General features: G+C 43.6%; 1 protein-coding gene and 1 long non-coding RNA gene across 6 annotated transcripts in view; one reads left to right on the top strand and one right to left on the bottom strand.

The window, feature by feature from the left end:
* LOC107033477 (uncharacterized) overlaps window positions 1-13,903 on the bottom strand; it is a 93,307-nt gene that overhangs the window by 6,975 nt on the left and 72,429 nt on the right. The window lies entirely within an intron of this gene.
* DNAH6 (dynein axonemal heavy chain 6) overlaps window positions 1-13,903 on the top strand; it is a 149,713-nt gene that overhangs the window by 117,102 nt on the left and 18,708 nt on the right. For 3 of the 4 annotated variants that reach the window (XM_072951557.1, XM_072951556.1, XM_072951558.1), the window contains 5 exons: window positions 4,791-4,981; window positions 7,825-7,985; window positions 11,028-11,116; window positions 11,616-11,762; window positions 12,432-12,570. In XM_072951557.1, coding sequence (XP_072807658.1) covers window positions 4,791-4,981; window positions 7,825-7,985; window positions 11,028-11,116; window positions 11,616-11,762; window positions 12,432-12,570 — 727 coding nt within the window. The other variant, XM_072951559.1, reaches the window with a different exon arrangement.

Raw genomic sequence — 13,903 nt, 5'->3', positions numbered from 1 at the left:
CTGTGCTTATCATAATTCCTACTGAAGCTCACCAGCCAGCTATGATTCATAAACTGGTTAGGTTTATTGTTTAAGACAGTAACAATGGCCAAGTTTGGGAGGCGGTTCTAAGAAATGGAGCTCTGTGTTATCAGCAGAACACAGTGTCCTACATAGAAAATGATGGCGAGCCGGCGGGGAACCTGGTCGTCCTTCCCAAGTACGTGCCGCTCGGGAGCTTGCGTTCCCTGCCAGAGAGGGCAGGGGCCGGCTGAGTGCCGTTGGCAGGGAGCCGATGGGCCTTTCAGATCTCGGCAGCAATGAGAAGGAAGCGTTTGAAGAGAATAAAACCATAGTCACCAAGATCAGTTTGAAGGCAGCTTAAGTCGTTAATGTGAGAAATTATCGCAGCCTGAGTTAGGATGGAGACAGCAGATGAAGGAGATGGAGGGAGCTGTGGGGATGAGGCATCAGGTGTAGTTCCCAGTTTCTGCCCTGGTACCAAAGGGGACAGCCGTATCAACAGCCAAGCAAACGTGAAAGGAGAAACACGTCAGAGAAAGATGTCACTGAGTCTGCAGTGCCGACCAGCTACCAGCACAGACAGCCGTCTGGGGACAAATTAATATCTGGGTAGAAAACTCTAGAGATAAATGTGGCTTAGAAACAGACCTGGGAATCATCAGCACTGAGTTGGAAAGGAAAACCACAGGACTTGTTGAAACGGTAGAGGAATAACAGAAGAAGGGGACAGGTGGGCGAAGGACGAAACCCAGAGCAGTACCGCCTTGGAAGGGGCAGCGAGAAACGACGAAGCACGCGTGAGGAGGAGCAGGCAGAGGGGCAAGAAGAGCCCCAGCAGACAGGCGTGACATGGAAACTAAGGCGGTACAGCGTTTCGACACAGCAGAAGTTATCAGTGAACGAATGGTGTTCCTATGAGAAATGAGAGACAAACTCACTGGAGAAAGCCGGAGTGTAGTTGGGAGATACTGAGGCTACGTTGTAGGCTTTTCTGCTGTCTCTGCAGGAACACAGAAAGGCTGAGGGGTAGACCCGGGCTACAGATAACTGCAGTAGATGAACAGAAGACACAAAGCCATTGAGACTGCTGGAAGGAATAGTTCTGGAAAATGGAAGAGATCTAAGACAAGGCTTACAGACTGAGGGAAAGGAAAGACCTCGAAAGTTCCTTGAAAGATGTAGTTGAACTAGAGGTGTAGCACAGCTAGAAGGAGGCAGAGAGGTTGTGATCAAAGTTGAGCGTAAAATTTCTGATGAGCAGTGCCAAGTGATGACAGTGTCCTGGGGGTGGCCACAGGTGTGGGTGACCGAGGATGTGATGCAGTGACATACACTAGAGTTAGAGGTCAAGAAACTGTGAGGTAGGATGTTGGATGGCCTTGTGGACCCTGAACCTGGGTTGTGTCACCCCAGATGATGACAAGACAGTGCCTGGGACACAGCTGATAAATCACTGGAACAGACATGAATGGAAAGGAAGGCTGTGAGTCAGGCAGGTGGAAAGTCTTCAGTGAATATGGGACAGTGGCCACCAGGCTGGATGCCGACAAAAATGAAAGGATGACTAAATGGCAGAAGCCCCAGAGAAGGAGTTTTAAAGATTAAGACATAGGCTAGAAAATTCTAGACTGTGGGAAATTTTTGTTGATGCTGTTCCAGGTTCTGTGTCCCTGCGTATGAGCTTTAGGTTACAACCACAGACAGCAAACCTAATAAGTTTAAGGGGGGAAAAAAGGATTTATTAAAATAAAAGATACTTGGATAGCTCATTAAGTTCAAGGAAAAGCCAAATTAATCATGCCTCAGGAAGAGTGATAACCTGGGCAGCTCAGAGCCCCCAGCAGCGGGATTATCACTGGGCACCACGCTTCCCAGCTACAACTGTTACTCTAGTTGCAAATCTTACATCAGATAAGTGGCTAGTATACTAAATAACTTTCCTTTGCCACGCAGAAACTTTTTAGTACGATGTAGTCTCACACTTATCTTGGCTTTCATTGATTTTGCTTTTGGTCAGATTAAAAAAAACCATCGCCAAGACCTATGTCAAGGACTTTAATGCCTATGTTTTCTTCTAGAAATTTTATGGTTTCAGGCCTTATGTTCAAGTCTTTAATCCATTTTGAGTTAATTTTTGTATATAGTTGTAAGGTAGTGGTTGAGTTTCATTCTTTTCCATGTGACTGTCTGGTTTTCCCAGCACCATTAATTGAAGAAACCGTCCTTTCCCTGTTGTATGTTCTTGCCTCCTCTGATGTAATTTAATTGACCACATACACCTGAGTTTACATCTGGGCTCCTTATTCTGTTCCATCCATCTGTGTGTCTGTTTTCATGCCAATATCATACAGGTTTGATTATTACCGCTTTGTAACATAGTTTAAGATCAGAGAGTGTGATGCCTCCAGCTCTGTTCTTCCTCAAGATTCCTTTGGCTCTTTGAGGTTTTCTTGTGGTTCCAGACAAATTTTTTAGAATTGTTTTAGTCTCTGAAAAATGCCATTGGAGTTTTGATACGGACTGCGCTGAATGTGCAGATTGCTTTGGGTTTTGTGGGCATTTTTAACAATATTGTTTCTTCCAATCCATGAATACAGAATATCTTTTCATTTATTTGTTTCTTCTTCATTTTTCTGTCGTTAACATCTTGCAGTTTTCAGTATATAGGTCTTCCACCTGCTTGGTTAAATTTATTCCTAGGTATTTCATTCTTTTTGATGCAACTGTGAATAGGATTGTTTTCTTTGTTTCTCTTTCTTATAGTTTGTTATTAGTGTATAAGAACACAACAGATTTTCTGTCTTGATTTTATATCCTGCAGCTTTCCACTGAATTCATTTATTAGTTGTAACAGTTTTTTGATAGTCTTTAGTTTTTTGTATATAATACTGTCATCTGCAAACAGTGACAGTTTTACTTCTTCCTTTCCAATTCGATGGTTTTATTTATTTTCCCACCTAACTGCTCTGGCTAGGACTTTTAATACTATGTTGAATTAAAGTGGTAAGAGTGGGCATCGCTGTCTTGCTCCTGTTCTTAAAGGAAAAGCTTTCACTTTTTCACTGTTGAATATGATGTTAACTGTGGGCCTGTCATATATGTCCTGTATTATGTTGAGGTATGTTCCCACTTTTGGGGAGTTTTTAATCATAAATGGCTATTGACTGTCATTAAATGCTTTTTATGCACCTATTGAGGTGCTTTTTATCCTTTATTTTGTTAATGTGTATCACTGACTGATTTGTGAATGTTGAACCATCCTTGCATCCTTGGAATAAATCCCACTTGATCATATGTATGATTCTTTTAATGTACTGCTGAACTTGGTTTGCTAATATTTTATTGAGGATTTTTGCATCTTTGCTCATCGGGGATATTGGTCTGTAATTTTCTTGCAGTGTCCTTGCCTAATGATGGTCATCAGACTTTCTTGTGCTTATTCGCTATTTGTAGAACTGTCTATTCAGATCCTTTGCCATTTATTAAAATTGTCTGTTTCTTACGGAGTTGAGACCGTTTTACGTATTTTAGATACAAGCTCCTTAACAGATGCATGATTTGAAAAAAGACGTTCTCCCACTCGGCGGTGGCCTTTAATACACCTGCACGTACCTGTGCACTTTGCAGCTTTCTGCTTGTTACTGGTTTCTAGTTTCATGTGGTTGGCGAACATACTTGGTATGACTTCATTCTTCTTATATTTGCTAAGACCTGTTTTGTGACCTAACTTGTGATCTGTCCTTCAGGATGTTCTATGTGCACTTCGGAATTTAGGTGCTCTGATCATATATATTTATAACTGTTACATCCTCCTGATGAATTGACCCCTTTGTTATTATATAATGACCTTCTTTGTCCCTTGTTAGAATTTTTTGCTTAAAATCTACTTTGTCTGATACATGGATAGCTACCTCTGCTCTCTTTTTGTTTCCATTTGTATGAAATATCTTTTTCCATTCCTTTACTTCGAGCCTGTATGTGTCCTTGAAGCTGAACTAAGTCTCTTGTGAGCACCATACCATAGGCCTTGTTTCTTGTTTTATCCAGTGAACCACTCTATGCCTTTTGATTGGAGAATTTAATCCATTTCCATTTAGAGTAATTACTGTTAGGTAAGGACTTACCAGTGCCGCCTTACTAGCTGTTTCCTGGTGGTTTTACAGTTCCCTTGCTCCTTTCTTCCTCTCTTGCTGTCTTCCTTTTTGAGTTGATGATCTTCCATAGTGTATGTTTTGATTTATTACCTTTACCTTTTGTGAATCTACTGTTAAGTTTTTGCTTTATGGTTACATGAGGCCTATATGAGACATTTTGTAGATATAACAGTCTATTTTAAGCTGATAACTTAACTTTGTACACAGGAACTTTTACCCTGTCTCTCCGCACACACTGTATTTTTGATGTCATAGCTTATTTTTTATATAGTGCACCCATTAACAAATTATTTTAGCTATAGCTGTTTTTAATACTTTTATCATTTAACCTTTTACTAGAACTAAGTGATTAGCACAAAACCGTAGTTCTGTGTCATTCTGATTTTGACTATATGCTTACCTTTAACCCGTATATTTTATATTTCTGTATGTTTTCATGTTACTAATTAGCATCCATTCGTTTCAGCTTGAAGACTTTCTTCTAGCACTCCTTCTAAGGCAGATCTAATCAAGAGGGAACGCATGCAGGAGGCCAGTGCACTGCCCTCGGGGACGCTGAAGGGGAGAGACAGGATACAAGTACAGGGGATCCACATGCAATTTTTTTTAAATGTTTTTCCTTTCACCTTTCAGGTGGTTTTCGCTCTTACAGACTTTGTAATAGAAAATCTTGGGAAATGCTTTATAGAGACTCCACCCGTGGACCTGCCCACTCTGTACCAGGACATGTCGTACAGCACTCCCCTGGTGTTTATCCTGAGCACAGGCTCGGACCCCATGGGCGCATTTCAGAGGTTTGCCCGGGACAGCGGGTATTCAGGACGGTAAGCTCACACTGTGCAGTTTTAACAATTCACATGAACATCTCCTTGTTAAAATTTCCCTTTTTTTCCTACCCTCTGTGGAGTGTGAATTCCTAACTCAGGAATCCCTTCCAAAATAGATTAAGATACTTTAATCTTAATTTAAGATACTATTTAGTTAGCTCTGCGGGTTGTTAAAATGGTGTTAAAAATCATAAAAGCAGATGTAAACTTCATTTGAGCAAAGGGGAGACTGTTTAAAATGTTAAAGTTAATAATCTGATAGAATAGTGATTAAAACATTTGTTACTTAAGACATTATTTTAATGTAACTGTTAAAGGACTGTCGTTTACTCCTCAGCGCAAATGTGCAAAAAATTCCACAGCTCTTTATGTTGTATTATTAAATGTCATCTTTCTCCTGAGCCTCTGCTCTGCTGGCTAACAGGGGGAGGAGGAAGTTTAAATTTGTGAATTTACATTATTATATTTTCTTCTGGTTTAAGTGTCTCTAGGGTAAGCTGACTTGGCTTCATTCTCATGAAAGCTGAGTCTTCCTGACTTCTCTTCTTTCCCTAACCCTCCCCAAGGTGGTGTCCTGATGGGTGAGAAGGTGCATGAGGCCACCGGGTGACAGGGAGGAGGAGGGGTCTCGTATCTAGGAGGTAATCCCCAGCTCTGACGGGCCCTTGCGTGGAGTGGCTGGTCTGGCCTGTTCCCTGGACTGGGGATTACGAAATAATGGAGGCCATCTGTTCTTTGACGTTCATAATATATATTAGTCAGGCTTCTCCAGAGAAACAGGACCAATGATAGATAGACAGACAGACAGATAGATAATACAGATGGATGGATGGATGGATGTATAGATAGAGATATATGCAATGTGTATACAATACCCTACATATATTTTATCCTATTTATGTGTGTATATATTATGTATGTAAAATAAGAAATTGGCCTACATGATTATGGAGGCTGATAAGTCCCAAAATCTTGCAGTCAGCAAGACAGAAACCCGGAAGAGCTGATGTGTAGTTCCGGTCCAAGCCCAAAGGCCTGAAAACCAAGAGTAATGATGGTCCAAGTTCCAATCTGAAAGCCAGCGGGCTCAAGACCCAAGCAAAGCCAGTGTTTTCATCTGAATCCAAAGGCCAGAAAAGACCAAATGTCCCAGCTCACTCAGGCAGGAGTTCCCTCGTACTCAGCCTTTTTGTTCTGTTCAGGTCTTCACCTGATCGGATGAGGCCCCTCCACAGTAAGGAGGACAGTCTGCTTTACTCAGTCTACAGATGCAAATACTAATCTCACCCAGAAACACCCTCACAGACTCACTCAGAATAATGTCTGGGCACCATGTGACCCAGTCACGTTGACACATAAAATTAACCATCAAATGGTCCTATATATCTACCTCTGGGTCTGAAGTCCTAACAAAGAATTAGTAAGCAGAACTTTTAAGAGCACCTGTGAATTAATAAGAAAAAGAAAATAATCCAATAGGAACAAAGACCCAGAAATGTGAACAAGAAATTCTCAGAAAAGGAAATCTAAATGCCCGATAAGCACATGAAAAGCTGCCCAACCCACTAATAATTAGGGGACGACAAATTAAAACCCTAAGAAGATGTCGCTTCTTACTCATCAAATCAGCAAAAAGGAGGCAGAGAGAGGGAGCGACAGAAACATTCATACTGCAAGTGGGAGCGAGAAACTTGTTAAATAAGTAGACAAATGACCAGTACATAAACCTATGAAAAGGGGAAACAATTTAAAACCTCAGTGAGATACCACTGTATCTCACTGTATCTCCTACCAGGTGTTTGCAAGGGTATGAAAAAACAAGTGCAAGTGTGGAATGGTGGCATCTCTTTGAAAAACACTTTGATATTGTAAAAAAAAGAAGTTAAACATACTCTGTCAAACAGCAGTTCCACCCCCAGGAATCTACACAACCAAATGGAACACCCACCTATACCAAAAGGACAGCTACGAGAATGCCTCTTGCAGCACTGTCTGTAATAGCTAAGACCAGAAACAGTCCAATGTCCATCAAGGGCAGATGGGATGAGTGAACTGTGGTGTAAGCACACAGTAGAGTATTTTACAGCAGTGAAAATGAACGAATGACAATGACACACAATAATATGAATCAACCTGTAAAAGTAACACTGACTTAACTGAAATACACCAAATACAAATATATATATATATATTTGATTCACATATATGTATGATTTCACAGCTATAAATTCAAAAACAAGCAAAAATTAATCTATGGTGTTAGGATTCAAAATAGTTGCTGCCTTTGAGAATAAGGAAGGATACGGACTGGGAAGCTGCCAGTAATGTTTTCTTTTTCATCTTTTTTGTCCTGGGTGGTGGTCCACATGTCCATTCACTCTGGGAGAACTCATCAAGCCATACACTAATGATCTGTGTTCTTTTGTATATATGTTAGACTTCAGTGTTTTCAAAAGGTTTTAAAAACCAGTCTATAGTGTTGGAAGTCAAGACAATGGGTGCCTTTGGGAAGGAGGAAGGGGAAACTGACTGAAGCAGAAAGGGGCACAGGGAGATGCCTCTGGAGTGTCGGCAGTTTCTCTTCTCAACCACAGATGTTCATTTGCGATAATTCACAGAACTGTGTATTTGTTTTTTGCACTTTTCTATCTATGTGTTATAGTAAAAAAAATTTTTTTAAACAAGAAAATAAGAAAACTACTTGCACGTCTATCAGAATGAGGATTTGAAATGTGTGCGTGTTCTAGGCAAGAGTCTACTATATTTACATTTCTTAATAGTTATGTTGCTTAAAAATAATAGAAACACCATTTTGTTGTTGTTGTGGTTGTTCAATTCAGGGTGCAGTCGATCTCACTGGGGCAAGGGCAAGGACCCATTGCTGAAAAAATGATCAAAGATGCAATGAAATCAGGAAACTGGGTATTTCTTCAAAACTGCCATCTTGCTGTCTCTTGGATGTTGGCGATGGAAGAGCTCATTAAAACCTTCACAGATCCAAGTATGTGGAGCATACAGCATCTATATAAGAATACCATTTTTATGTGGCCTTTCTTGTTGAATCCAACCCTTATAATAATTCTTTATTGTAGGAACTATATTTCCCTATTTATTAAAAAGGAGAAATTTGAGCTCTAGAGGGGTTTAGTTAAGTTACAGAACCCAGACTCAAATAAAGATCTTCAGGCTCCAAATTGAGGGTGTGAGCCACTGGATCCCTGCTGTTTCATGCTTCCTTCTATGGGAGGCTATTTGAATTCAAAATGACTTTCATCTAGGCATGATAAAAAAGCAATAAAAAATGGACTAAGGACAAAACAAAAGGAAGTTAAATCTTTCACTACAAAGTGAGAGAAGTTAAGGGAAAGAGTTTAAATTAGCACCAGTTCTCTTAGTGTTTTACCACTTTTTAAGCCTCTGTCACCCACATGACAATTAACCTTCACACGTGCCCCAGAGCCACACACCCCCCACGGATGTGCCCGGCATTAGCCATGGTTGCCATCACTAACTATGATATCACCACTGTCTTTCCCGCTGTAGAAAGCAGAGTGGAGCAAAGAGAGAGGAAGTGGCGTTGGAATCGACTCATTTTTATAGGTTTAGTGTAAAAATAATTGAAGCCTTAGGGACTGTATATTGACCACTCTCCCAGGAGGCCATGGAGGAGAACCAGCAGCCTGCGACAGCCAGGGCCCTTTCTCTGGGGTCTTCCTTTGTGCCCTGCCCACAGAAGGCGTCCTGGGAAGGTGACACACAAGGTCTTGCAAATGACTTTCCTCATTGCCGCCCAGCAAGGTGAGGAGCTGCTCCTGTACAGAGGGGCCAGCCTGCACCGTTTACCAAGCCACAAGCGGGGCTTAGCGGCCTTCCCGCCAAGGCCCCTCACTCCCTGGTGCCCCCGGGCCCTGCCTGCTGCCGGCTGCTTCCATCAGGGATAAGGAGTCATTGGCGTCTCCCATCCAGAATCTCTATGCTTTCCACTCTCTGCAGTGCAGTTAAGAGACGGCCCTCTTCCTGCTGGGCCTCTGGCTTATTTCCATTCCAATAATTCAAGAAAAAATAACAAGCAGGTCTTTACCACTGCGCAGGGTTCCCTGATGATTAGGATTGTGATTAAGGAAAAAGACGCCAGGACGGCAGCCAAGAAGCTGTTCGCAGCAGTGGTGCTGTGTGGGCCCCCCGCGTGCGCACGCATCCTTCAGCTTCACGGGGGACCTTGGCAAGCGCGTAGGCTGGCTCTGCAGGGAGGCTGCGCGGGCTGTGGGAGCCAGCCGCAGTGGCTGGGCTTCAGGTGCTTAAGTGGGTAGGAAAATCCTCTCTGGCCCTTGTCACCATCGTTTATTGACTTAACCCTTTGAGTTCTAATGTTTAACTTGAACCAGAAAAAAAATAAAACACAGTCAGGTAATAAGCTGAAGAGAGAAAATGAACAAAAGAAAAAAAGAGAAAAGAAGGAAAAATAAAACTTCTGGACTTGAAATTCTAAGACCTGAGTCAGGTTCAGCCCCCACCACTTCCTGACTTGTCCACATCACGCCGCTTCCCTGGGCCTCAGTTCCCCAGCAATAAAATGACTACAGAGTGTCCTTGGTAGAAGTTCCACACTAAGGTGATTGCTAAGATTCCATTCCAGCTCTAAACTTCTGTGATGTCTACGAAACAAGATTCTTGATGCTTCTGTGATTATAAGGGGAAAAGTGTTTTTAAAAATGCTTCTCTAAACCTGGTCTTTTTCACTCTTTGGGTTTTTTGGGTTTTTTTTTTTTTTTTGGTTAATGAAATCATTAGCCCTAAGACTTAGATGATGTCTGACTTCTGTGCCCAATTGTTTTTTTTACCATACAAGCCACTTTAGTGTCACTGTAGAACTGCACTAGAATTAACTTTAATTTTGGCTATTTAACGTGAATTCAGATGACCAAGCCAAGAAGCATAAATTCAGCTTTAAGCTTCAGTCATTCATTGACTAAATATTTGAGAACCTACTGGACACCGTGCACTGTTCCAGATGCTTAGGGCGTGTGTGTTGGTGAACAAAACAACCACAGACACGTGCCCTTGTAGAGCTGACATGCTAGTGAGGAGAGACAGACAAGCCACAGAACAAATAAATGATGTATACAATATGACAGAATGTGATCGGTGGCTTTGGCAAAAGTTAGAAGGAGGGTATGGAGGATCAGAAAAGCTGGGATGGAACGGGGCTGAGGAGGAAGGGTGGACGGCGGTTTTAAGCGGCGTGGTCTGGGTAGACCTCTTTGAGAAGGTGACGTTTGATCCAGAAATGAAGAAAGTGAGGGAGGCTAAGCGGAGGGCGCACCAGGGAGGAGGAGCAGCTGGTGCTCAGGGCCGAGGAAGGGAGCAAGCTGAGGAGTGGAGGAGAGCGTGGTGCGGAGAAAGGCCCCTTCGGGTGAGGCCTGTGCCTTCCTGCGGCGGGAACAGTGGTTCCTCCACCTTTGCTCTGCTCTCCTGAACCCAGGGTGGAGCTTGTTCCTTCCTGGGTTTTCAGTCCACAGCTTAGAAGGAAGCGACCTGACTTAACTTCTTGATGCCACGCATGCAGTCTCTCCGTGTCCCTGTCCCCTGAGTTCCCTCAGCAACTTCCCTGCACAAGGGAGTCCCTTTTCTCTCTGGCATTTTCATGCAATTTGCCTTAAACTGAGTGGCTAAAAAAACAAGACAAACAAAACAACTAACGCCACTCGGTGAGCATAAACACACTAACTGTCCTCCTTTTGCAGTGAGACGTTTCACAGTCCCGGGGGACGGTCCTTAACGTCCCTAACGAGAAAGTTAACACGCTCCTGATCTCTCTCCTCAAACGCACCGAGCCTGCCAAGCTCGCCTGCGTGGAGAGCTTCTGTAAAGACTCCCCCATCTCCGTTTTAGAACATTCCACAACACAAAACACTTAAAACAGACAAGCAGTCTTTGAACAGAACTTACAGCCTATTTTTTCACCATCCTGTAATAATTATTTCTTACAGAAAAGTGTTACTAAGAATTGAGCATTTTCCTTTTTTGTCTTTGTTTGAAACAGATGTTGTTATCAAGGACACCTTTCGACTCTTTTTAAGTTCCATGCCTAGCAATGCGTTCCCTGTCACAGTTCTTCAAAACTCTGTCAAGGTACCGTACACACCTGGTGGGAACTGTGGGAAGTGACCAGCCTCGGGGCACTCACCGAGTGGGTCCCGGGAGCCCGGGCCTGTGCAGGCCTGAGTCAGCCCGGGCGGCCGAGGTGGGGAGGTGGGAGGCAGCGTCCCTTCACCCGAGAGCGAGAGGGAGCCGATCCCCCATTCCCCTACCCACCCCCGCGGGCCCCAGTGCTGCTGGCCGTTTAGCACGCATCCCCCTTGCCCTCTGCAAGAGAACGTCAAGCGTGCAGAGGGATGAGACAGAACCCCATCCACAGTTAAGAGAATGTTCCAGCATCTGAGAGACAGACAGGCCTGCAAGTAGTATGGCTGCTGGAAGTTTCCAGTGTATGGGGAGCCTCTGCGTATGAGTGCCCACCAGGACCCGGGCTGCCTCCTCCCCGCCTGCCCCGTGCCATCCAGCAGAGCGCAGGCGAGGCCTCGCAAGCCTGCACAGCCACCCTCTCTGCCACGTGTGTGTCTAAACCCAGGTAACCAACGAGCCTCCGAAAGGTTTACGCGCAAATATCAGACGAGCATTTACTGAAATGACACCTTCATTTTTCGAAGAAAATATCCTTGGAAGAAAATGGAGACAAATAATATTCGGCATTTGTTTCTTTCATGCAATCATTCAGGTACACTCCATTTGCTTTTTAACAGAATTAAGAAGAAGCGTATTATGTTTTTAAAAATCAGTCAATAAAAAGTAAGAATTAAATGAAAACTTACAGATGGCCTTGTGAAACGCTGAGGGCCCTGTTCTGTCTGAACCCAAGTTGTCTCAGTCAGTCCCTGATCTCTGTCCGCCCCTTGCCTCGGGGTCTCCCAGCTCTGCCCGCCGGCTCTGCCCTGACCTGAGGGGCACCACCGCCGGATGAGTGCAGAAGGGCAGATTCGAGAGCACAGCCCTGACCTCCTCAGCGGTGCTGGGCTCACAAAAGCGGCTTCCCCTTCAGACTCTGCTTCTGAAACCGGTGGTCCCACTCCCTCCCCTGCCTGCGGTCAGGTTTCAGGAGTGTTGATTATTTTACTGTAAAGAACAGTGGTTCTTTCAACAGGTCTGTCACCCTGTCACACGTCCAGTAATATCAGACTCCCTTTTGGGAAACTGGAGAGGGGCCAGTGCCGGCGGAAGCGGCGCCCGCCCTGTTTGCTGAACGCCTGGCTCAGGTTGAACTGCAAGGATTTTAGCCGATCTTGCAGGATGGGGGGGCCCAACCTGAACAGAAGCCTTTCAGTTTCCAATACTTTACACAGAATTAATTTTTATCAAATTGTAAGACCATTTTCATTTTCTATTCTAGGAGAGAAAGAAGTTTGGCCCTCTTGGTTGGAATATCTGCTATGAGTTTAACGACAGCGACAGAGAATGTGCTTTACTGAACCTCAACCTGTACTGTCACGAAGGAAAGATCCCCTGGGACGCGCTGACTTACATCACCGGTCAGTACGCCCACAGGGCCGGGCATCCGGCCGCGCACCACACGGCCGTCGGCTTGCACCCACCTGGCTTGTTCCAGGGTGGTGTCCTGATGGTCACCAAGGTGGTGATGGTGGCGAGGACTTCTGAGATTCCCTTTGAGAATACGAGACCATGATAAGAATATCATGAGACTATTTGCCTATAGGAAATGGGGTAGATGTTCTCCCAAATAATAGCAGCAAACCCTTAGCTCTTGCCACGTGCCGAGTGCTGTTTTAAGCACGTCCCGTGAATTAACAGGTTTGACCCTCACAGCAGCCCTGTCAGGGGAGGACTGTTATGTCCCTGATTTTACACGAGGAAACCGAAGCGCACGGTTTACAAGGGTGGAGCCAAGATTTAAACCCAGGCAGTCCAGCCTCCAGAATCTGTGCTGATGTAAAAATGCCTCTGCTTTGGAAAATGTTATAAATAGACTTACCATCTGACCCAGCAATTCCATTCCACTCCCATGAATATACCAGGGGACAAGAAAACACATGTCCATACCAAAACTTGTATGTAAATATTCTTAACAGTATTATTCATAATAGCCCAGAAGTGGAAACAACCTGAATGTCTAGCAACTGGTATATGGATACATAAAATGAGGTGCACCCATACGATGTAATACGGTTCCACCATAAGGAATACAGCTCTGATACACTCGACAGTGTGGATGAACCTCAAAAACGTTATGCTAAGAAAACGAAGCCAGACACGAATACCACATGTTGTATGATTTCGTTTATATGAAACTTCCAGAGAAGACAAATGTACAGACTGAAGGTAGCTTAGTGGCTGCAAGTGGCTGGGGACAGAAATGGGCAGTGACTGCAAACAGGCACAAGGTTTTGGGGGGTGGGAGAGAAATGATAGAAATGTCCTAAAGTTAGATCATGATGACCGTTACACAACTTTGTAAATTTACTAAAAACTATTTAATCACACATGTACATTTTACGTGACTTTTATGATTTTTAAGTTATAGCTCATTAAAAATGTTTAAAAAGCAAACAATGGGAGTAAAAAGGCAACGCCTTATCCAGGCAGTAACACTGGCCAGTGGTGGGGTTTGAGGCAATCACTTAAGGATGAATGCAGAAAATATTGATTTGTTTTACTGTATAAATGCTGGACTATAACTCAATAAAAAAATGTTTAAAAATAAATAAATAAATAGAAAAAAATGCTGGAAATACAAGATGACATGGTCCCTGCCTACCAAAGGCTCAGGGGGTGGAGACGGTAAATTATATTGTGATGTGACAGCTGCCAAGACAGAAGTGTATGCGATGGGAATTGAGAAGGAGC

Source organism: Vicugna pacos, chromosome 28 (assembly GCF_048564905.1).
Source record: "Vicugna pacos chromosome 28, VicPac4, whole genome shotgun sequence".
Taxonomy (NCBI): domain Eukaryota; kingdom Metazoa; phylum Chordata; class Mammalia; order Artiodactyla; family Camelidae; genus Vicugna; species Vicugna pacos.
The sequence above is the reverse complement of the archived record's forward strand: the minus strand, read 5'-3'. Positions and strand labels throughout refer to the sequence as shown.